Source organism: Labrus mixtus, chromosome 23 (assembly GCF_963584025.1).
Source record: "Labrus mixtus chromosome 23, fLabMix1.1, whole genome shotgun sequence".
Taxonomy (NCBI): Eukaryota; Metazoa; Chordata; class Actinopteri; order Labriformes; family Labridae; genus Labrus; species Labrus mixtus.
Genome location: NC_083634.1, coordinates 3,214,164 through 3,236,957, shown reverse-complemented (window position 1 = coordinate 3,236,957; position 22,794 = coordinate 3,214,164). Strand labels below are relative to the sequence as shown.

Genomic DNA, 22,794 nt, shown 5'->3' with positions numbered 1-22,794 from the left:
ACTGTCCACTTGAGATTTAAATCTCCGACAAAACTACAGGAACAATTTTTTCCTGCGAGTTCTCTAGTGGCATTTGGCTTATTCATGAGCGCCAATCACTCCTGGGGTACCTGAACCCAGCTCCCCATGAATACTAATGAGCAAAAAATCACAGCGCTGCAATTCACTTCCTTAGCAACCAAACAGGGACGAGGAGATATGAAAATAAGTCAACAGAATGCCCCGACAACTCTCTGTGGTGACACACGACAACACTCTCCCCCAGGAGGGTGCTGGGAGAGGGAGGAGGGAAAAAATCTAAATGGCTTTTTATTTACCTGGGAAATGCAGAGGTGCAGATAAGTGCAAAAATAAGGAGAAGGAGGAGGAGGAGGAGGAGGAGGAGGGGGGGGTTGATCGAAGAGAGAGACAGTAAGAGAGAGTGAGAGATAATGATGAAAGGGCTTTTTTAGCCCAGAGAAGAAGACAATGAGTCATCCAATTGTGCGCCCTGACTCACTGCGGCCTGGGTGCTTCTACCGCCTCAGGACGTCTTTGGTCACTGTGGTTACTGGGCACACGGGTTACGACATGCAGGAGAAGGAAGTGGGGTGGAAAGTCCAAATGAACATGCATGTTATAATACATAGTTCCCGTACTGTAAGACACTGAGGAAGGGCGCTGAGGAATATCTAGGTTGCCTAAAAGCAGTAGGCAGCGTTTATAATTGCTCTGCGGTTGGCGGTTATTTCCGTCTCCAGCCGGCGGGGGAGATGCGTTGTCACTATTGACAGACAGACCCTGAATGACAGTCCTGCCTTTCTTTATCTCTCCTCTCCCTCACTCTCTCTTTCTCTCCCCCCCTGCCATCGGCCAGCATCTCCATCTCTCTCTGTGTGCGTTCCAGGGGCCTTGTAATGAAATTCATTACTGTTACAGATAGGAGAGCAACACCCGTTTAGAGATCTGTGTAGAAAATCAATCACAAGCTGGTTGAGTGTGGGGAAAGTTCACTGAGGTTTCTTCTGCCTCTGTACTTGTGGTTGGCGTCTGGGGGCCCCTCTGGTGCTGGTATCCAGCCGTTATCAGCGCTGGGATTTCTTGCAATCGGCGAAGATGATACCTTACTTCTTTGACCTTGAGTGCGTTTGGTATGCCAGCGCACAAATAAAAATAGACCCAAGTTATTTGACTTAAGAAAATGAGGTTGAGTGCCATTACCAGGGTTTTTCCTGCATAGAGAATTCTTTGGCGCCCCCCAAAGAGGTTTTACCCAGCGCCAAAGGAAAATCACCAGAGCCAAAAGAAAAAAAAGACGATTCAAATTGCAAATCAAATCCTCTCTGAATGTATGTTAAAAATATCAATACATCAAACGACTGTTGAACAAGCAGAACATAAACTTAAATACAACGTCTCTGACTTATAGCAGTCATCTCCCCTCTCATCCATTTACGTATGTGGCTCTCGCTGGATAGCCAGCTGATTGACTGTTCGTTTCTTTTGACTGGTTCTGGACGCTCCGCTGACACCCACAAGTGCTAAATGAGGGTTGATTTTCCGTTTGGTGAGTTAATTTCAAAGAGTAATGCTCTTCATGGCGGTAAATATTTATCCCAACAGTCATGTTAAAACTATACTAAACCACGTATGATGTAGCTGCGGCTACTTGTCCCTGCTCCTCTGCTGTCTGCACACAGGTCATCACGGGGGCACGCAGAGACGAGACAAACCAACACACATGGCTGCAAACACACACACACACCGGAACGCCGACCACCACGCGCACCTGTTTACTTGTAGTGCAACAAAACACGGTTGATCCGGTTTTTGAGGTAGTCTGCTATTATGAAGAAAATAATAAGAAACAGAAATAGCCCCTTGAGGTCTAAACTCAGAAATAAATCACAAAGCCACATTGTTAAAATGAGAGAGGCCAGCAGCAGGAGGAAGACTTCTTACTCTCTAACTTGAAGCACATATGGTTTACAAATTCCTGTCAAATATTGATTAACAGATGGTCTACTCACTCAGCGACTACACTCTATACATTACTGAACAGGTTGAGATTAGGGTAAAACGATCTGACTGTACAAAGAGGAGCATGGTTACACAACTTGCGGCAGCCACGCCTACTTTCCCTTGTCAAAACAGGCCTTTCTCACGGACAAATGTAGAAATAACATATTATCATGAAAGACCAAAATAATAATATGGCAATCACTACTGAAAAAACAGCAATCACAGCCCGGTAATATTATCTAACACACCTTAATGGCCAAAACCAATCTGCACTTGAGTGACTTTAGACTCTGATTAGATAATATAAACAGAATTAAGCCAACAATACAAAGAGCAGTGTGAACAAAGGGTGTCTGCCTTGTCCTGTGTACTCAGAAATGCAGGCTAAAAGTCAAGATTTGTTTCGCAACACAGCTCTGACATTTAGCATCATTGATCTTTGGACAGGAAGCTACTTCTAGCACCAGACTTTTCAAATTATATTCAACTGGAGTGTCGTATGTTTAATAAAGGTTTCATTGAATAAGTATCAAGAACACTGTGGAACATTACTAGATATTAAATACTGTGGCTCAGTGGTAGAGTCGAAAGTGTCTCAACTGGAAGGTCTGGGGTTTGATCCCCAGCTCCTGCAACCCGCATACAATCTCAAGTCCATTTACCAAAAGTGTTCTGCCACATGTGAATTTGTCTCACGGCTCCTAAAAGTGTTTCATATCTTGTAAATTTGTTTTTGTCGTTGGTAAAGCTGTTTTGATTGTTTGTGTAACTTTATTTTATAAAACCTTAAAGTGTTTTCCAAAATGTACATTTTTTCCATGCTTTGTAAAAAAAAGAGTTTTTGTCACTGAAGGATGAATGCACACTGTTGCTTTTATTTTGAAGGAAACAAGCACAAACAGGAAAGGATCATTCTAATCTCAACCTATCTTATGACGTTTCTTCTTGACTGAACTTTTAACCTGTGCAGACTTAACTCTCTTCAGTCCCTGATGCGTTGTAAATAAGCAACTAAAAGTCAACAGATGGAGGCCATAAAAAGTCTACTTGGATTTGAGTGGATGGACAGAATAAGTATTGTGATATTTTTGTGTGTTTTTGTGCTGTTGGCTGATATTTTGAAGAACAGAGTCCCGTCAAACTTTCCTCCTGGACCGTGGGCTCTCCCATTGATCGGAGACCTTCATCGCATCAAAGCCAGCAGGATCCATGTGCAGCTCTCAGAGGTTTGTAGAGGCCATTCATACATCTGATCATTGAAATATAAAATATTTAAATATATACCTTTTTTTCCGCATTTGAACACTTTCTAAAATTAAATATTATTCTTTCCTGACTGACTTTGTTTTGCACTTTATTCATGTAAAATAATGCCAACAATAAACATGATTACTGTGGATGAGGACAACGAATTCACAAGAAAAAAAAATCTATTTAAGGTTTGCTATTCAGCAGCTTTAGACAAAGTTCAAATGTGAAATTTAGATAATCATTAACTTTCAAGCTGTGATTTCCCTTCTCCTGAGCCCCGGAGGAGATACACAATAACAATCAGTTTGCAAAACCATCCTAATGGTTACTATTACTTGTGCATTCATTTGCAGTTTTCTGTATTCTGTTTTGCAACAATTTCATATTGAATTGTGTGCATTTTTGTGACGGGAAACGTATATAAAAAATAAATGTTCTTATTTAAACAATGAATCATATGTACTGTAGGTCCTGCATGAATTTGACATTTTAGCAAGATTTAAAGTCCCTTCATTCAATTAATAATAATAACACAAGCATAAGCACCCAAAAATGAACAAAACACCACAACAACAAAGCATCCCACGGATAAGACACCCAACCAACAACCACAAAACCCCAACATTAGAACCCAAACAAAAACCAGACCCACATCAGAACCCAAACATCATATAAGAAGGCGGACAAATAATTAGGCCTATTAGAACCCAAACATCATAAGAACCTGAACACCATAAGAACTCAAACATCATGAGAATCAGCAGAATCCAAACATCATAAGAACCTGAACACCATTAGAACCCAAACATCACAAGAACCCAACAGTCAGCAGAACCCAAACAAAAACCAGACCCACATCAGAACCCAAATATCATATAAGAACCCAAAAATCAGCAGAACTCAGACATCATAAGAACCTGAACACCATTAGAACCCAAACATTATCAAAACCAGAATATCATAATAACACAAACAACATAAGAACCCAAACATTATAAGAACTCAAACATCCTAAAAACCCGAGCATCATAAGAACCCAAACATCATCAGAAGCCAAACATCAGCAGAACCCAAACATCATCAGAAGCCAAGCATCAGCAGAACCCAAACATCATCAAAACCAAAACATTATAATAACACCAACATCATCGGAACTCAAACAAATAATCAAAACCCAAACATCATTAGAACCCAAACAACATCAAAACACAAAAATCAGCAGAACTCATACATATGAATCCAGACACTATAAGAACTGCAATGCTTAATTTTCTCACGCTCTTCTATCGAGACAAGTCTTAAACGCTCAACAAACTCATTAAAGTGCATGAGAACACAAGACAGTACACATCTATTAAATAAGACAAAAAGACAAGTACAGCACACACTTCACATGGTGCAACTACAGGTTGATCTATGGCACCTAGCATGGGCTCGTCTGCTAGCACATTTATTGTTCATAAAACCAAACTTTTAGCTTACTCAACCATCAAAACTGCATCGTCATGAAAGTCTTTACGTGTCACTAAGTTTTTTCAGACATGTTGGCTTTGTTTATGACCATAAACATACCTGGAAAAAAGGAATAATAATCACAAGATTGATTCTGTTATGTTTCCTTATTAAGAATTTAGTAGAAGTTATTCTAAACTATTAGTGCATCACTTTTTCACTTGTCACAACAGCCGGGTGAGTGTTTGTGGTGTCATGGTTCCACCTGAACACCTGTCTGCTCTGTGTTCTCAGTTTGCAGAGAAATATGGAAAGATTTTCAGCCTGCGGCTCTTTGGTGGAAGAGTTGTGGTCATCAATGGCTACAAGCTTGTGAGAGAGGCCCTGGTCCAAAAAGGGGAGGACTACGTTGATCGCCCCGTCATACCTATGTTTTATGCAATGATGGGGGACAAGGGTACTGCTTTTGCATTGCGTGACTGGTTGTATTTATGCATATATTACCATCGAGCTTGTTGTTAAATTCTTATTCCTTAATGTGTTCAGTATAATGTGTTTGGTGTCTCTAAAAGGTCTGGTGATGTCAAACAGCAATCCATGGAAGCAACAGAGGAGATTCGCTCTTCACACTCTCAGGAACTTTGGAGTGGGCAAGAAGACTCTGGAGCCATCCATCCAGCAGGAGGGCCAATATCTCACCGAGGCTCTTGCCAATCACAAAGGCAATACAAAAATCATAGCAGCAACTGACAAGAATACGATCCTGAACTAGTCTTGTAGTCCTGTTTTCCTCCCTTTGTCTTTAGTTATCATAAATAATCTTGTGGTAAACGTTATCTTTAAACTTTGACACACACAAAACCAAGCAACAAAGGATCATAAACCATATAACACATCTGGTATCAACCTGATGATAATCTATTATTACAAGCTTATTGACAACTTGGCACAGCAGTGACTTAAATACATATTTAAATAAGGTCTGTGTCTTTTTTCTTTTTCACGACTCTGTCTACATTTTCTCTTTAAATGACAGGACAGCCTATGAATGCTCAGCCACTGATAATCAGTGCTGTGTCCAACATTATCAACTGCCTTGTGTTTGGACATCGCTACGAGTACGCTGACAAGCGGTTCCAGAGTATTCTTCAGGACTTGAAAGAGATTGTGCTCTTACAGGGAAGTTCAAGTGTACAGGTGAGTCACTTTGTAAACTATATATATAAAACTCTTTTTAAAGATCTATATTGGGCTTTTTATGCCTTTATTTAATGAAAGGACAGTGGACATGGTCAAGAAATCAGGGAGAGAAACAGTGGGGAAAGAGATGCAGGAATAGAGCCATGGGGCTGCCTGCCCTCAAGGACCACAGCCTCTGGACATGGGGCAAGTGCACCAACCACCATGCCATACCCGTCATACTGTAAACAAGATGCATTGCAGACCGTCTAAACTCCCTTCCGCCCACTACGCTCTGCTAATGAAAGGCGCCATTCAATCTGCAGAGTCCCTTTGCACCTTTAAGGAAAAGCTAAAGACCCAGCTCTTTATGAACACCAACAAACTTAATGATGATGATATTTAGGATGCTTTTGATGCTGGTTAGAACTCTCGAGAAGAGCTGTCGATGAATAAAAAATTAAAAAAAATAATAAATGAAGCAAATGGGGGGAAGAAGGAGATATATATATATATATATATATATACATATATTACAATAACAAGAGATTACTAAAATAATTACAAATAAGAAAGGTAAGTAAGCAAAAGTTAAGGCAGTAAAGTATAATAGCTTTTCCGCTTTATCAAGGGTTGAATACAGGTTGAGTACGGGCCTCTTTAAGAAAATCTGTCCAAATAAGTCCATATAGGCCTCTTTGCAAAGTCTGTGCTTTCTCTACTCCAATATAGGTTAAGAAGGGTCCCATATTTTATAAAATGAAGAGGGTTTGTCCTTGAGCCAGTAGGTCATGGCCTCCAGGGGTATGAGTTCTATTATACTTCGTAACCACATTGAGAGCTGAGCAGGTTTGTCAGCGATCCACTGAAGTAAGATGCACCTTCTAGCACCAAACAAAAAAACATCAAGGAGTTTCAACATGTTGGGTTTAATATTAATTGCAGATTATAAACCAAGAATACAAGAAACTGGCTTAAGATCTAAGTTTTTACCAAACATTACAGACATTTCTTTACAAAAATTTACCCAAAACGTTTTGATGAAAGGACAATTGAAGATACAATGGAAGTATGTCCCTTCAATAACCTTACATTTATTACAAATCTTTGAAAGAGAATGGTTGAATCTATTCCGTAGCAGTGGTGTAATTTGAAGCCTATATATAATTTTGAATTACATTACCTTAACCTTGTTAGTGGACAAACACCCAGATGAACCAGACCAATGGTTCCAATACCCTTGTCTGACTAAAACGTGAATGCACAATCTACTAGGCTAGGGGGAAAGTCTGGATTCAGCTAAATGGGGGTAAGTCTTGAAAGACAGTCTTCCCGAGCCTCTATTTTCCTAATAGTTCTCCATACTTTTAAAGTGTTCAGGAGGAGGAAATTACCTTTTACTTTCTCTGAAACCCATTTTTTAAGAAATATAAATAACATAACAAAGAGGAATTTTGTCCAGAGGGGCAGCCTCTATGTTGAGCCATGTAGATTTCAGATAATTTCTAATCCATTCCCAAAGACACCTGCCAAGGCAAGCCTTTTGGTAGTATCTAATATCGGGCAAAGCCAGTCCACCCTCTTCTAGTCGGGACTGCAGCTTCTGTAGTTTTAATCTAGCTCGTTTATTTACCCATAAAAAGGATGATAATGAACTGTTTAAAAAAGGGATTGATTTTCTGGTCAAAAGAACTGGGATCATTTGAAAAACATAAAGCAGGGAGCTGGCCGCATGCTGGATGGGTGCTGCTACGTGCTACGTACACGTAGCTGCAGTTTTGTTTATTTTAGCTACCTACTCTTAGCCTAGCTTAGCAGTTAGCTTAGTCCGAAACGTGAAGCTAGCGAAGTCAGCAGGCATAGTTAGCTGTATACCCGGGGCCAGAGCGGGCGACATCGCATCTCATTTAAAGTTGCTGACAAAGACTAAAGGTAGATTTGATACAATCGTAATTCATGTCGGCACTAATGACTCCCGACTACGCCAGTCGGAAGTCACTAAGGTTAATGTGGGCTTCATAGATAACTGGCAGTCTTTTGGGGGAAAACCTGGTCTGCTAGCTAGAGACGGCATCCATCCCACTTTGGACGGTGCAGCTCTATTATCTAGAAACATAGCAGAGGTCCAAAACCTTGACAACAACACAGAGTTCAGACCAGGAGGCAGAGCTGCAGTCTTACACACTTCTATGCGCCTCCCTTAGATCTGTCTCCCAGTCACTATAGCTGTAATTCTGAATTGAACTGTAGTTATACTATAGGTACTGTGTCTGTCCCCCGGCCCAGACCTGTTTTTCTAAGTCATCCAAACGTAGACAAAAAAGGCGTAAATCGTCAAAATCTCATTAGAATCAAAACTACGAATATGATTTTGCAAAAAAAATCTGAAAATTCACTGCAGACTTTTGAACATTAGGTCCTTATTAGGTCCTTATCAGATCAGCATATTGATTTACTTTGTTTGACTGAAACCAGGCTGTGTCGAGATGAATATGTTAGTTTGAATGAATCCACTCCTCCCAGTCATTTTAATACTCATATACCTCGAGACACCGGACGAGGTGGTGGAGTAGCAGCTATTTTGAATTCTAGTCTTCTAGTTAACCCTCGACCAAAGCTGAATTTTTCTTCTTTTGAAAGCCTTGTTCTTAGTCTTTCACATCCAGTCTCAAGAACCTTTCAGCCACTTCTAGTTGTTGTAGTTTACCGCCCTCCTGGCCCATATTCTGAGTTTCTATCTGAATTTGCAGAATTTTTATCAAATTTAGTCCTTAGCAGTGATAGAATAATTGTTGCAGGTGACTTTAATATCCATGTGGATGTTGATAATGATAGCCTTAGCACAGCTTTCATGTCATTATTAAACTCTATTGGTTTCACCCAGGGTGTAAACGAACCTACTCATCGTTTTAACCACACCCTGGATCTTGTTTTAGCTTATGGCATTGAAATCCAAAACGTTACAGTTTTCCTAGAAAATCCTCTTCTATCAGACCATTTCCTTATTACTTTCGACTTTGTCCTACCAGAATTATCTCTGCTTAATAAAAATGTGCTCTCTATAAGTTTATCTGATGGTGCTGTAGCTAGATTTAAGGAAGCTATTTCAGCTGCTTTTGATTCAGTACCATGTTTCAACCCAGTTGGAAACTCTTATGATAGTTTTAGTCCCTCTCAGCTAGATCAGTTTGTTGATAGTGCAGTGGATTCGCTGAGAGTTACTCTTGATTTGATTGCTCCCCTAAAACAGAAGGTCATCAAACAGCAGAGACTAGCTCCATGGTTCAACTCAGAAACCCGTACTCTAAAACAATCGTTGCGAAATTTTGAAAGAATATGGCGCTCGACCAAAACGGTAAAATCTTGTTTATTCTAGCAGGATAGTCATAGAAAATATATGAAGGCTCTACGCCACGCTCGAGCTGCCTACTACTCCTCTCTAATCGAGGAAAACAAAAGCAATCCTAGATACCGTTTCAGCACTGTAGCCAGGCTGACAGAGAGTCATAGCTCCATTGAGCCTTGTATTCCTTTAGCCCTCAGCAGTAATGATTTCCTGAGCTTTTTCAACAACAAAATTCTAGACATCAGAGACAAAATTGGTAACCTCCTGCCCTTACCTGGTGCAGATACGTCTGATATGGCAGAGACAGTTCCAGGACCTGATATTAGTCTAGACTGGTTTTCTCCAATCGACCTTTCAGAGCTAAATTAAATTATTTCTGCGTCGAAACCGTCAACCTGTCTTTTAGACCCAATCCCAACCAATCTGTTTAAGGAAGTCTTTCCCTTAGTTAGCAACTCTATATTAGATATGATCAATATGTCTTTACTGGCAGGCTATGTACCACAGTCATTTAAAGTATCTGTAATCAAACCTCTACTCAAAAAACCTACCCTAGATTCAAGAACTCTAGCTAACTATAGGCCTATATCCAACCTTCCTTTTATCTCAAAGATCCTGGAGAAAGTGGTAGCTAATCAGCTGTGTGACTTTCTCCATGACAACAGTTTATCCCCACCGGATTGTTGATGGACGGCTTGCCTCCCTCCACCCCCTCTTCCTGCATCTTATCCCATCTCTCCCCCTATCCCCTTCCAACCCCGGTGCAGTCTAGGCCTGTGAAGGCTGTTTCATCATGAGCCGGGGATCCAGCCGAAGATTTCTGCCTTTTAATAAGGCAGTTTTTTCTTACCACTGTAACTTTTGCTGCTTTGCTAAAGTGCTCATGATGGATAGGCCGGATCTTTGTAACATAACAATGAGTAAGGTCTTTTACCTGCTTTTTGTAACATAGCAATAAGTAAGGTCTTTTACCTGCTTGTTGTAACATAACAATGAGTATGATCTTTTTACCTGCTCTTTTGTAATGTTAAAAGACAAAGAGTAAGGTATTTTACCTGCTTTTTGTAAAGGGTCTCGAGATAACACTTGTTATAAATTGACGCTATACAAATAAAAATTGATGATGATGATTGATGATGATGAACACAAGCACGGTCTGTCGGCAGCAACCGTCTCGCGGCTATATTGCTATATTGCCGCCTTCTGCCGCTGCCAGCTCAGCAGCCAAGACATAATGCCTGCCTGTCAGCGGTGGTGAGGACGAGGAGCCGGGATCGGCTCGAGCTGGTGCTGACTGGTAGTGTCGGTGCTCTCACTGTTTGCTTATGGACACAGACATAGAGACGGTTTTCTGCAAGGAATTTCCAAGATCAATTCTGGAAGAAATCTTTGAATCAGTTGAGGAAACGGCCTCATGTGTTGAAGTAAATATGTCTGTTAATGTTTTTATTACTATATTTCTACTGCTATACTGTATATTTTGGAGAAACTGTATCGATCGAATTTCCCTCAGGGATTAAGTATATTAAGTATTTCTGATTCTGAACTAGAGGACCTTAGTGGGAGTGGCCTGCGGTGCTGTGCATTCTGGGATTGGTGTCTTTCATCAACATGAGCCAAAAAGACACTTTCTGCCTTTTCACGGCCAAGAAGGCACCAACTTCAAAATGTATTTCACATTTCTACTACATATATGACCCAATGTCAATACTGATTCATGTTTCAATGGGTGAAGTATCCCTTTAAGAATAACAACATGTCATCGGCGTAGAGAGAGATTTTGTGCTTATGGGGACCTATATCAATACCTGTCACCAGAGAATCGCTCCGTATCACCTCTGCCTAAGGCTCTATTGCGAGAGCAAACAAAAGCAGACAGGACACCCCTGGCGGGTGCCACGCCCAACCTGAAATGTAGGGGACTTCCTGCCATTTATAAGAATTGATGCTCGAGGGGAGTCATATAAAAGAGAAATCCATTTAATAAAGTTATCTCCCAGGTCGAATTTGGAAAGAACATTCAATAGATAAGGCCACTCAACTCTATCAAAAGCCTTTTCTCAATCAAGGGAAACCACAATAGCCTTAGCTTTCAAATTAGTGCCACACTGGATAAGGTTCAGCAACCTCCTAACATTATTACAGGAATTTTGGCCTACGATGAAGCCAGTCTGATCTACTGAAATCAGGTCTGGAAGAATGTTTTCTAATCGTCCAGCCAGAATTTTTGCTATAGGCTTTCTGTTGACATCAAGCAGGGCAATTGGTCTATATGAGGAGCAATCCTCTGGTGGTCTGCCCTTTTCAAAATTATTGAAATGTTGGTGTCCATCATAGTTATGTTGTTGTTCACGATGTAATGACATGATTTTTTTTGTGCTCTGTCTCTAGTCACTTCCTGTCAGCACCTGTGTGTCCAATTGGACTTCAAGTTGTTTGTTTGCACTTCCTGGCGTTGTTTGCTCCTCTCTAGATCCTTGCTTGTGTTTTTCTTACTCTTTGATGTTAGTAACATTGGATAAAAATGTCTGCTAAATGAATTGTGATATTTGGAGAATGCCACCCCAAAAGAGTGGACTGCTCCTTCCAGGTGTGGAGTGAGCCTCTGCCTCAGCAAAGGAGTTCAAGTATCTTGAGTCTTGGGCAGCTGCGGCTCAGTTGGTAGAGTTGGTGGTCTCTCAACTGGAAGGTCAAGGGTTCGATCCCCAGCTACTGCAGCCACAGTTCCGATGTGTCCATGGGCAAGAAACTTAACCCTGAAATTGCTCCTGCTGCTTCGTCTGCGGCATGTGAATGTGTATAAATGGGATTAGTTACTTCTGATGGTCTCACTACACAGCAGCCTCTACCATCAGTGTGTGAATGTGTAGGTGTGACATGCGCTGTAAAAGCGATTTAAGTAGTCAGAAGACTAGAAAAAAAATATACAAGCTCAAGTCCATTTACCATTTACCATTTTGTTCACGAGTACGGGTAAAATGGATTGCAGGATTAATGCGAGCATTGCGTAGAACTGTCATGGTGAAGAGGGAGCTGAGCCTGAAGGCAAAGCTCTTGGTTCCCAGGTTGATCTTCGCTCCAACCACAAACTGTAAATATTATATATTAAATACAGACTATGGTTCCAACCCTCACCTGTGGTCAGGAGTTTTGTGAAGTGACCTAAAGAATTAGAACTGGACTACAAATGGACTTTCCTCTGGAGGGTGGCTGGGCTCAGCCTTGGAGAGAGGATGAGCAGCTCTGACATCTGAAGGGAGCTCGGAGTAGGGCAGCTGCTCCTTTGCATCGGAAGGAGCCAGTTGAGGTGGTTAGGGTGTCTGATTAAGATGCTTCCAGACTGGGCTGTTCTCCATCAGCTGCAGAGAAAGGAAACACAGATCGACCAGTGAGGTGATTGAACACAAGACATTTATTTGATTTTTAATATTGCTGCAGCTCAGAGTCTTTACATCAGAGCAACCATCAACACATTTCGGTGGAATTAAACTCTTTGGGTAGATGATAAACCACCAAGAGGTTTCTGGAGCACACGTCCACAATGTTTTGCCTCATCTACAATGGCCTGCACCTTTGACTTGTTTAGGTTTCAAACTACCTCATGCTTAACTGATTACTGCCTCCATACTCTGTAGATTTATAACACGTTCCCCTGGCTGATGAAGTGGCTGCCTGGATCTCACAACAAGATTTTAACTATGTTCAAAAGGATCGTTGACTTTGTTGAAATCAAGATCAAAGAACACAGAGATAGTCTAGACCCGTCCTCACCAAGAGACTACATCGACTGCTTCCTCACAGAGATGGGAGAGGTAAAAGTTTACATGTTTGGATGTCTTTGTGGTAAATTTTGTGTGTGTTGTGTTTGCATATTGTAATTGAATATGCAAACTTGTACTTGACACTGTCTTTTTGTTTTATTGATAGAGAGACGACAAAGATTCTAATTTTGATATCGAGAATTTGTGTTTTTGCACTCTGGACCTGTTTGGTGCTGGAACTGAAACTACTACCACTACTCTACACTGGGGACTGCTGTACATGATCCACTACCCTCAAATACAAGGTGTGTGTGTGTGATAGTGTTTAAGTCATATATGTCCCCTCCCATGCCTGCTTAGTTTTGTAAAGGTTTTAGCAGGACTTCATAGTATCAGAATTCTTCAACAGGAAAAGTCAGTTCGTCTCTCAACCGAAAAGTCAGGGGTTCAACCGGAAAGTCAGGGGCGGCTGTAGCTGAGTCCGTAAGGACTTCTGTTAGGAACCGCAGGGTTGCCAGTTTAAGTCCCGATGCAGACCATAATATGGAAGTTGGTCTGGTAGCTGGTGATGAGCAAGAGTACTGCAGAGGTGCCCTTGAGCAAGGCACCGAACCCCCAACAGCTCTGGTGCACTCCCAGCCGCACTCTGACTTCTCTCCACTAATGATGTCCACAGGTCACTGTGCATGCGTGTGATTCAGGCCTATGTGTGTGAGAAGCATGTCTCTTAATAACAGAGTGTAAACCAGAATTTCCCTCAGGGATTAATAAAATATATCAAATTCAGAGATTCCAAAAAATTCAATCCACAGCCCCTGCATCAACATGTCCAATGTGTCTTGGGCAAGACACTTAACCCCAAGTTGCTCCTGCTGCTTTGTCAGCGGCGTATGAATGTGTATGAATGGATGAATTAATACTGATGGACTCTTTACTCAGCAGCCTCTACCATCAGTGTGTGAATGTGTATGAATGGATGAGTTAATACTGATGGACTCTTTACTCAGCAGCCTCTACCATCAGTGTGTGAATGTGTATGAATGGATGAGTTAATACTGATGGACTCTTTACTCAGCAGCCTCTACCATCAGTGTGTGAATGTGTATGAATGGATGAGTTAATACCGATGGACTCTTTACTCAGCAGCCTCTACCATCAGTGTGTGAATGTGTATGAATGGATGAGTTAATACTGATGGACTCTTTACTCAGCAGCCTCTACCATCAGTGTGTGAATGTGTATGAATGGATGAATTAATACTGATGGACTCTTTACACAGCAGCCTCTACCATCAGTGTGTGAATGTGTATGAATCTATGAGTTAATACTGATGGACTCTTTATTCAGCAGCCTCTACCATCAGTGTGTGAATGTGTATGAATGGATGAGTTAATACTGATGGACTCTTTACTCAGCAGCCTCTACCATCAGCGTGTTATGAATGGATGAGTTAATACTGATGGACTCTTTATTCAGCAGCCTCTACCATCAGTGTGTGAATGTGTATGAATGGATGAGTTAATACTGATGGACTCTTTACTCAGCAGCCTCTACCATCAGCGTGTTATGAATGGATGAGTTAATACTGATGGACTCTTTATTCAGCAGCCTCTACCATCAGTGTGTGAATGTGTATGAATGGATGAGTTAATACTGATGGACTCTTTACTCAGCAGCCTCTACCATCAGCGTGTTATGAATGGATGAGTTAATACTGATGGACTCTTTATTCAGCAGCCTCTACCATCAGTGTGTGAATGTGTATGAATGGATGAGTCAATACTGATGGACTCTTTACTCAGCAGCCTCTACCATCAGCGTGTTATGAATGGATGAGTTAATACTGATGGACTCTTTACTCAGCAGCCTCTACCATCAGTGTGTGAATGTGTATGAATGGATGAGTTAATACTGATGGACTCTTTACTCAGCAGCCTCTACCATCAGCGTGTTATGAATGGAAGAGTTAATACTGATGGACTCTTTACTCAGCAGCCTCTACCATCAGTGTGTTAATGTGTAGGTGTGACCTACGGTGTAAAATGCTTTGAGTAGTCAGAAGGAAAAAAAAGTCAATTTCCAGTTTATCTGGTCAAATTACTTGTTTTATGTTTTCCCCGTATACAGAGAGAGTCCAGGCTGAGATAGACGCTGTGATTGGTTCATCCAGAGTGCCCTCTCTAAATGACAAAGAAGACATGCCCTATACTAATGCAGTCGTTCATGAGATCCAGAGAATGGCCGACATCGTTCCCCTTAATGTGAGCCGCATGGCAACCAAAGACACAACACTCGACAAGTACACAATCCCAAAGGTACATGATGCACATTGTAGCATTCTGCTGATAATCAGTCCTGTTGTTATGTTAGTATGGGTTATCAAATGTCCTTCATAAATGCCGTTTCCTCAGGGCACCATCATCATGCCCACCTTGAACTCGGTTCTTCACGATGAGGCGATGTGGGAAACTCCGCACTCCTTCAACCCTCAACACTTTCTGGATCAGGACGGCCAGTTTAGGAAGAGAGAGGCCTTCCTTCCTTTCTCAGCAGGTTGGTCAGTTGTTACAACTCCATCAAAGCAACATTAAAGTGGAATCAGTAGAAATATTTGTGACAGTCCGTAAACACCCCTCCTTCTGGGCTCAACGCCCCCAGAAACGCTATCACTGCCGGTTAAGTGTGAACGTTTGCTGCTTGTTCCTACACTGCAAGCAACCAGAAATTATTGAGGCCCTGACACACCATGGAGATTGTCGGCCGTCGGTCCTAGTTGGACCATCTTTTCGTATCAAAACAATATACACAACAATATATACAGTATATCCGCATTCTTCTCCGTCCTCTTCCGGTTTCTCCTTTTTGGAATGATGATTACAGACTACCGCTGCCTGCTGGCATGGAGAGTTATTTCCTCTCACACATGCACAGAACTTACGCCTTTGGCTGTAGTCTTTACGGTGTGTTCAAGTGCAACTTTTTAGCCAATAAGACAAAGGCGACGTGAGGTGAAGCCGCAGGCGGCCTTCGTTGCCACTAGTTTCTTGCCATCTGCTTGGTGTGTCAGGGACTTTACATTTGTTGTAATGGAAAAGATGATTATTTAGCACGCTAGCACAAGCTAACCAGCTGTGTTTGGCACCTGCCTGTCCAACAGAAAGCAGACCAACTCCAACCCAAGGTTCACACTCACTTTGCAACGAGCTTCACTGTGATTATATTTTCTCTTCTTTGCTGCTACTTCCACGTCCGTCATATTCGCCGGTTTCAATGGCGTACAAGCGCTGAATTGTATCCACTCCTAAACTTACCAGTGCGCTTTCATTGGCTGGGTGTAACATACCATCTCCCCGCCCAGAAACGTCCCGAGTCAACCAGAACAGTAAAATTCTGTATTTTATTTTGAAGGGACAAGCTGCTGACTCCACCTTTAATGTTATACACCAAATGATTTCCTGAAGAGAATTTCTAAAATACACAATATTGCCCACCTGTCTGGCTTTTTGCCATATCTGGGACAGGATCGTACAATGTGTCTTACAATAGTCTGTGCTTGTTTCAGACTCTGAGCTGCAGCAATATTATAAATCAAATAGAATAGAATAGAATAGAATAGAATTACTTTATTGATCCCAAACTGGGACATTGTGGCGTTACAGCAGCAGGTTATCCAACACACAATATGAGTAAAAAACACAATGTTAGCAAATCTAAACACAATATAATATTCAATACAAAGTAAATAAGTACTAAAATATCAAAAATAAGAATGTGAATATATACAACCAGGATTTAACTAAGCATTACTAGTCTTAAATAGGAAGATTAAATATGGAAGATTGAATGTAAATGTGCAAAAACAGAGTCGGAAATGGTTGTAAATTAAATATGAAAGATTAAATGTAAATGTGCAAAAACAGAGTTGTAAATGGACAGTATTGACATAAGTTAAAGTGCATGAGTGTAGACATATAATAAGCAGAAACTATACAATATAACGGCGAGTAGACAGCCAAATGAAGTGAACATGAGTGCAGGGATATTTTGTAAATTTAACATGTGCAGAACAGATTACAGTAAAGAGAGACAGATATTATCATGATGACAGTTCTCTGCTCGCATGAGGTGAGCTGTTGTACAGAGTTATGGCCTTTGGTAAGAAAGATTTCTTGTATCTGTCCTTGTGACAGCGGAGTTGTATCAGTCTGTTGGAGAAGCTGCTCCGCTGTTTGTCCAGTAGGGTGTGCAGAGGGTGATCAGGATTATCCATAATGGATAACAGTTTGTTCAGAGTCCTCCTCTCTGTCACCACTACAAAAGAGTCCAGCTTGCAGCCTATCACAGAGCAAGCCTTCTTGATGAGTTTGTCCAGTCTCTTAGTGTCACCAGCTCCAATGCTGCTTCCCCAGCAGACCACAGCAGAGAACAGTGCACTGGCCACAACAGACTGATAGAAGATCTCCAACATCTTGCTGCACACATTGAAGGATCTCAGCTTCCTCAGAAAGTAGAGTCTGCTCATCCCCTTCTTGTAAACAGCCTGAGTGTTGGCCTTCCAGTTCAGTTTGTTGTCTATGTTGACACCCAGGTACCTGTACTCCTCCACCACAGACACATCCTCTCCCAGGATGCACAGCGGTGGTGGCTCTGTCCTCTTCCTTCTGAAGTCGATCACCATCTCCCTGGTCTTATCCAAGTTCAGAATCAGGTGATTTCTTCCTGTCCACTCCACAAAGTTATCCACCAGCTCTCTGTACTCCCCCTCTTGCCCATCACTTATACACCCAACCACCGCAGAGTCATCAGAAAACTTCTGCAAGTGGCATGACCTGGAGTTGTACTTAAAGTCAGAGGTGTACAAGGTTAAAAGGAAAGGAGACAGCGCAGTCCCCTGTGGAGCTCCTGTACTACTCTCCACCATTCCAGACTGAACACTGCCAAGTCCAACAAACTGTGGTCTGTCTGTCAGGTAGTCAGTAATCCAGGAGATGATGGACGAGTCCACACCCATCAACTGCAGCTTCTCTCCCAGCAGTTGTGGCTGAATGGTGTTGAATGCACTGGAGAAATCAAAACAAGTGATTCTCACAGTGCAGCCGTTTCCTTCCAGATGTGAGTGAGCACACAGCAGCAGGTAGATGATGGCATCGTCCACTCCCAGGTGTGGCTGGTAGGCAAATTGTAGAGGGTCAAGGGATGGTTTCACCTGCGGCCTGAGGTGGGTCAAGACTAGCCTCTCGCCTGCTCCCCCTCAACCTTGGCAGTAGAATCCGTACAATCAAAATGAACATTCTTCCACGGTTACTATACTTATTCACAGCACTGCCAATAGAGGTCCCAGCTAAACAATTTAGGGAGTGGGATAAACACCTTTCAAGATTCATATGGAATAATAAACGACCAAGAGTGAGATATTCCACTCTGCAACAGCCGGGGGAGAGGGCTGGCTCTACCTTGTCTTAAGGATTGTTATGTGGCCTCCAGCTTTCAGGGCTGCAGAGACGTTCCTTCACACTAACATGGCCAGGATTACACCATCTCTCACTCACATACAGTGCAATCCCTCCACCTTTCTTCTTACCGCTCTTAATAACGTCCCTGTCAGCCCGAAAAGCCCTGAAGCCGGGTACCGCCATGCTGTGGTCCGGGATGTCCGAGTGCAGCCATGTCTCCGTGAAGCACATAATACTGCACTGGCGGTATTCCCACTGGTGCCGAACAAGCGCGTCGAGTTCGTCCGTCTTATTGCCCAAAGACCTCACGTTCCCCATAATCACCGCTGGTACAGAAGGCTTGTGTTTTCTCTTCTTAGCTCTTCTCTTAGCTCCAGCTCTGCAACCCCGGCGTCACCTCCTCATCTCCCCCGGAATTACAGGCCTTGCTCCGGGCAGTAGCACCTTGGAGAGCGCCATCAGCTGATCACGTGTGTAAACAATGCCCTCACTCAGCTGTGCGCTGCTCTCCGTTACAAAGAATGTCCAAAGTAACAGAAAAACAGCACAAAAAGTTCCAAGAGTGGAAGTAGCCATTTCCACACAATAGATTAAACTAATACTCAAAAAACACACAGTAAAAACAAATAATAACTAATCAAAAAACCCGATATAATGACATGGATAACGGGAGCTGCTGCAACCGGTGGCCACTTCACACAGCGCCGGTAGCGGAAGCTTCTTCCGGAAGCGGAAGAAGTTCACCATGCTGGACGTCCAGAAGAATGGAGTGTGCTTCACTAACGATAAATAAATGTCTTATGTTCAATCTCCTCACCTGTCGATCTGTGTTTCCACAGGGAAGCGTGTGTGTATCGGGGAGCCGCTGGCCAAGATGGAAATATTCCTCTTTTTTACCTCCCTTCTTCAGAGGTTTTCTTTCTCTGCAGCTGATGGAGAGCAGCCCAGCCTGGATTTTGTTTTAGGATTCACTCGCAGTCCCAAACCTTACCGGCTCTGTGCTGTACCCCGATAAACCACCAGCTGTCCCAGACTCAATCAAGTTTCTGTGAAGGAAAATTTCAACAGAGAATTTAATTTGTATTCTGTGTCTTAATTTGTTTCAATTATTGCTGATAAAAGGTCACATATTCTGCAGAATCCACTTCACCATGTTTCTCTAACTCTAATATGTGTCCTTAGTCTGTCTACAAAACCCCCAATCATGAGAAAAGTCCATCCTCTCCGTCTTTTACCTGCTCCACTTTTCAGAAAATGTGTGCTCAATCAGGCCTTTCGAAGATTTTCCCTTCATGACATCACAAAGGGCAGTAACCCCTCCCCCAGGTGGGTGACACTCCCACAGCTAGGTGTTTGTTCTGCCCTCTGAGTCTGCCTTCTCACCGTAAACAATAAGACATGGAGCTAGAAAGCTTGAGTCACCCAAGCCCTTCCCGAGAAGGACGTGGTCGGACACAGCTCATTTACATATTTAAAGCTACAGACACATAAACAGCCTGTTCTGAGCAGGGCTGAAATAGAGGGGTTTATAGACATGATCAAATACAGGATCAGAGTGGATTTAGAACAAGAAACTTCACACACATTTTGGGGAGCTCTGAGTTTTAATTAAACTGGTTAAAGAGGAGGGAACATGTGACCTTTAATTCTTCCACTTTTCAAACGCTGTACCGTCTGATTGTTCCATGTCAAGTCTTACCAGTAAAAATACCATGAACATACCTGCATTCTGGAAATCAAAGGGACTACAAACATTAGCAACCATCACAACTAAAATAGATATGTTTTTTGTTTTGTTTTTTTTTAACATTGGAGGTGACCTTCTTCAAGCTTACAGTCTTTCTTTTTTCAAAAGAGCCTTCCTACTAAAAGGCGGACTCTATTTAAGTGTCAGTTCACAAACAACAATGGCCTTTAATGTACCTATATTGGGTTCTTCTTCAACAAACTTATAAACAGATAAAAAGTGGCTCTTCGTTGAGATCACAAAAGTGAAAAAGATTACTGGATGAACATTTATGTATTCACATGTTAACATTTGATGGAATATATATGTAGTGGCGTGCCTAGAGGGGTGACATGGGGCCCCTTGAAAACTGATAAGCCACCCCAGGTGCCTCTCCAAAACACTAAACTATGACTGGCTACTTGCCTTGTCAGAGGCGGTACTTGTGTTTCAATTGAGTATTCATGCCAGAAGTAGTTTTCTTTACATGTCAATGTAGTTAGTAGTTTTACGTTTTGTTAATACTTTAAATAGAAAAAAAACTGTAAATGTATTTATTGAATAAGAAACAACCTGAGAAAATGAATGAGTCTATGAAAAATGGTGGGGAGCAGAGGGTATTTTTTTTAACAGAATCCCACCGTGACATCACAAGGAGAGCGAATTAGAAACTGAGCATTTTTCTCTGTTGTAAGACTTATGCAGACCACAAACAAAGGACTGGATGGGTTTATTTCACATTTTGTGTCAGTAGACACTGAGGTTACCCAACTAAATGTTCAAAAACACTTTACAAGTGGATTTTTTAATTATATTTATTTTAGAATATGTCTCCTTTAGGCAGAATATGCTATTTTTCACACAAATGTAATATAAATCAAGTATATCCTCTGAAAATAACTCTGTGAGTCATGACTGTCAACAATGAGTGTAACACCCGAGTCCCACTGTCTGTGATGCTTTCAGAGGTTTCCGAGTCCTATCTTCAGTTTGTTTACATCGCCCGGCCGGCTCATCCCCTCGCGTATAAAAGTTGTTTAATTGAGGGTCTAGAGAAAAGAAGAATAACATACTGCACTCACTGCTTAATTGAATGTCACGTAAGCTTTTTTATAACACGGTAATTTCAGGTAAATTTACATGCAGTGTGAAGATACAAGCATAATACAGATAGCTAGCATTAGCATGCTAACACAACAATGCAGCGCGAGTTGTTTTGGTTTCATGCTGGTGCTCAAGGGCGACATCTGCTGGATCAAAAAATCGCATATAAAGCCTTTAAAGGCAGAATATGCTATTTTTCAAACTTAAATGTAATAGATACTGTGACAGTGACATATTCTGCCTTTAAGCACTCAGATCAAGATCTCTTTCACATGGTGGCCTGTCAAAGAGGGCAGCATCACACGTCATAATGAACTTTACATGAATATGGAACAGTTCACAAACAATAATTTAAGAGCAACATCAATTAAAACATCAGATAAAGTGCAGAAGTTGTGATGACAGATTACAGTTCAAACACATCAGGTACTGTCCAATGGTCGCATGTTTTTGGTAATTTAAGATCGAGCCAAAGGCTTCAAGTGAAATGAGATCTGCTGGTTTCAAATCATTTTGGACAAAGTGCCCTGTAGGTGGCAGCAAAACTAAAAACTATTTTCCCGAGCTCAGTGTTATGAAGGAGTATTAGGACCACATTAAGGGGGAAAGCATTTCGAGAATAAAGTCGTAATTTCGTAAGATAAAAGTCTTAATGTATCAGAATAAAGTCATAAATTTACTAAATTATTGTAAATTACAAAGAATAAAGTAAGAGATTTTCTTTTTAAAAGTACTTTAAATTGTGACTTTGGACAAACGTCTGCTTGGCATCACCACTCATAGCAATAATGCTACACACTGTGTGTGTTTTTAATAACAATAACTCTTTCCACAAGTGGAAGTGTACACACCTTGTATTATTTTATTATTGTATTTGTTCTCCCTTTATTTAACTGATGTAAATATGTTTGATTTTTCACTTCTTGTTATTTATTTATTTTTTTAACATTTTTTATTCAGCTTTACACATTTATATTTCAGTGTTTTTCCTGCATAGAGAATTATTTTGCGCCCCCCAAAGAGGTTTTACCCAGCGCCAAAGGAAAATCACGTGCGCCAAAAGAAAAGAAAGACGATTCAAATTGCAAATCAAATCCTCTCTGAATGTATGTTAAAAATATCAATACATCAAACGACTGTTGAACAAGCAAAACATAAACTTAAATACGACGTCTTTTTATCAGTACAGTAGCTCATTGAGGGATCCCTTGTTTTAAAAGCATGCCTACAAAGCTAAAGAAACAAGTCTGACACTTCACCTGAATACTTGAGGATGCTGAGACTTCAAGTGATGGAGAATGAACATTAATGAGGATATCTAACCTCTCAAAATGTCTAAAACAGACAGACACTGTTGTGCTTCAAAATGCCAAACGGGAGGTTTTGGGGGATTGATCGGAAAAAGCAATTCCCTTCCAATGTGGAAACAGAAAAAAAAATAAAAACAAGCACACACAACTGTTTCTTTTTGTTTCCTTTTCTGACAGATTCCTGCAGATCTGTACCGATACAAAACTTTGC

At 41.4% G+C, this 22,794-nt stretch overlaps 1 protein-coding gene across 2 annotated transcripts; it reads left to right on the top strand.

Moving 5' to 3' along the window:
- The first annotated feature begins 2,987 nt into the window (after positions 1 to 2,987).
- On the top strand, positions 2,988 to 21,069 carry LOC132958642 (cytochrome P450 2J4-like). Of its 2 annotated transcripts, none has more exons than XM_061031608.1 (9): positions 2,988 to 3,227; positions 4,999 to 5,161; positions 5,277 to 5,426; positions 5,741 to 5,901; positions 12,865 to 13,041; positions 13,157 to 13,295; positions 15,118 to 15,305; positions 15,402 to 15,543; positions 19,373 to 21,069. In XM_061031608.1, exons 1-9 carry the CDS (start codon positions 3,027 to 3,029, stop codon positions 19,456 to 19,458), a joined length of 1,407 nt encoding a protein of 468 aa, XP_060887591.1. In that variant the 5' UTR covers positions 2,988 to 3,026; the 3' UTR covers positions 19,459 to 21,069. The 2 variants fall into 2 exon arrangements, with proteins under 2 accessions (XP_060887591.1, XP_060887590.1); XM_061031607.1 differs by having other exon boundaries at positions 2,989 to 3,227; positions 19,283 to 21,069.
- Positions 21,070 to 22,794: the final 1,725 nt, after the last annotated feature.

Bases quoted from the DNA above. Each gene is read 5' to 3' on its own strand.
- LOC132958642 (XM_061031607.1), top strand. From the start codon at position 3,027: ATGGAGGCCATAAAAAGTCTACTTGGATTTGAGTGGATGGACAGAATA. The intron at 5,162-5,276 runs GTACTGCTTTTG...TGTCTCTAAAAG, and splicing joins TGCAATGATGGGGGACAAGG to GTCTGGTGATGTCAAACAGC. The intron at 13,042-13,156 runs GTAAAAGTTTAC...TTTTATTGATAG, and splicing joins TCCTCACAGAGATGGGAGAG to AGAGACGACAAAGATTCTAA.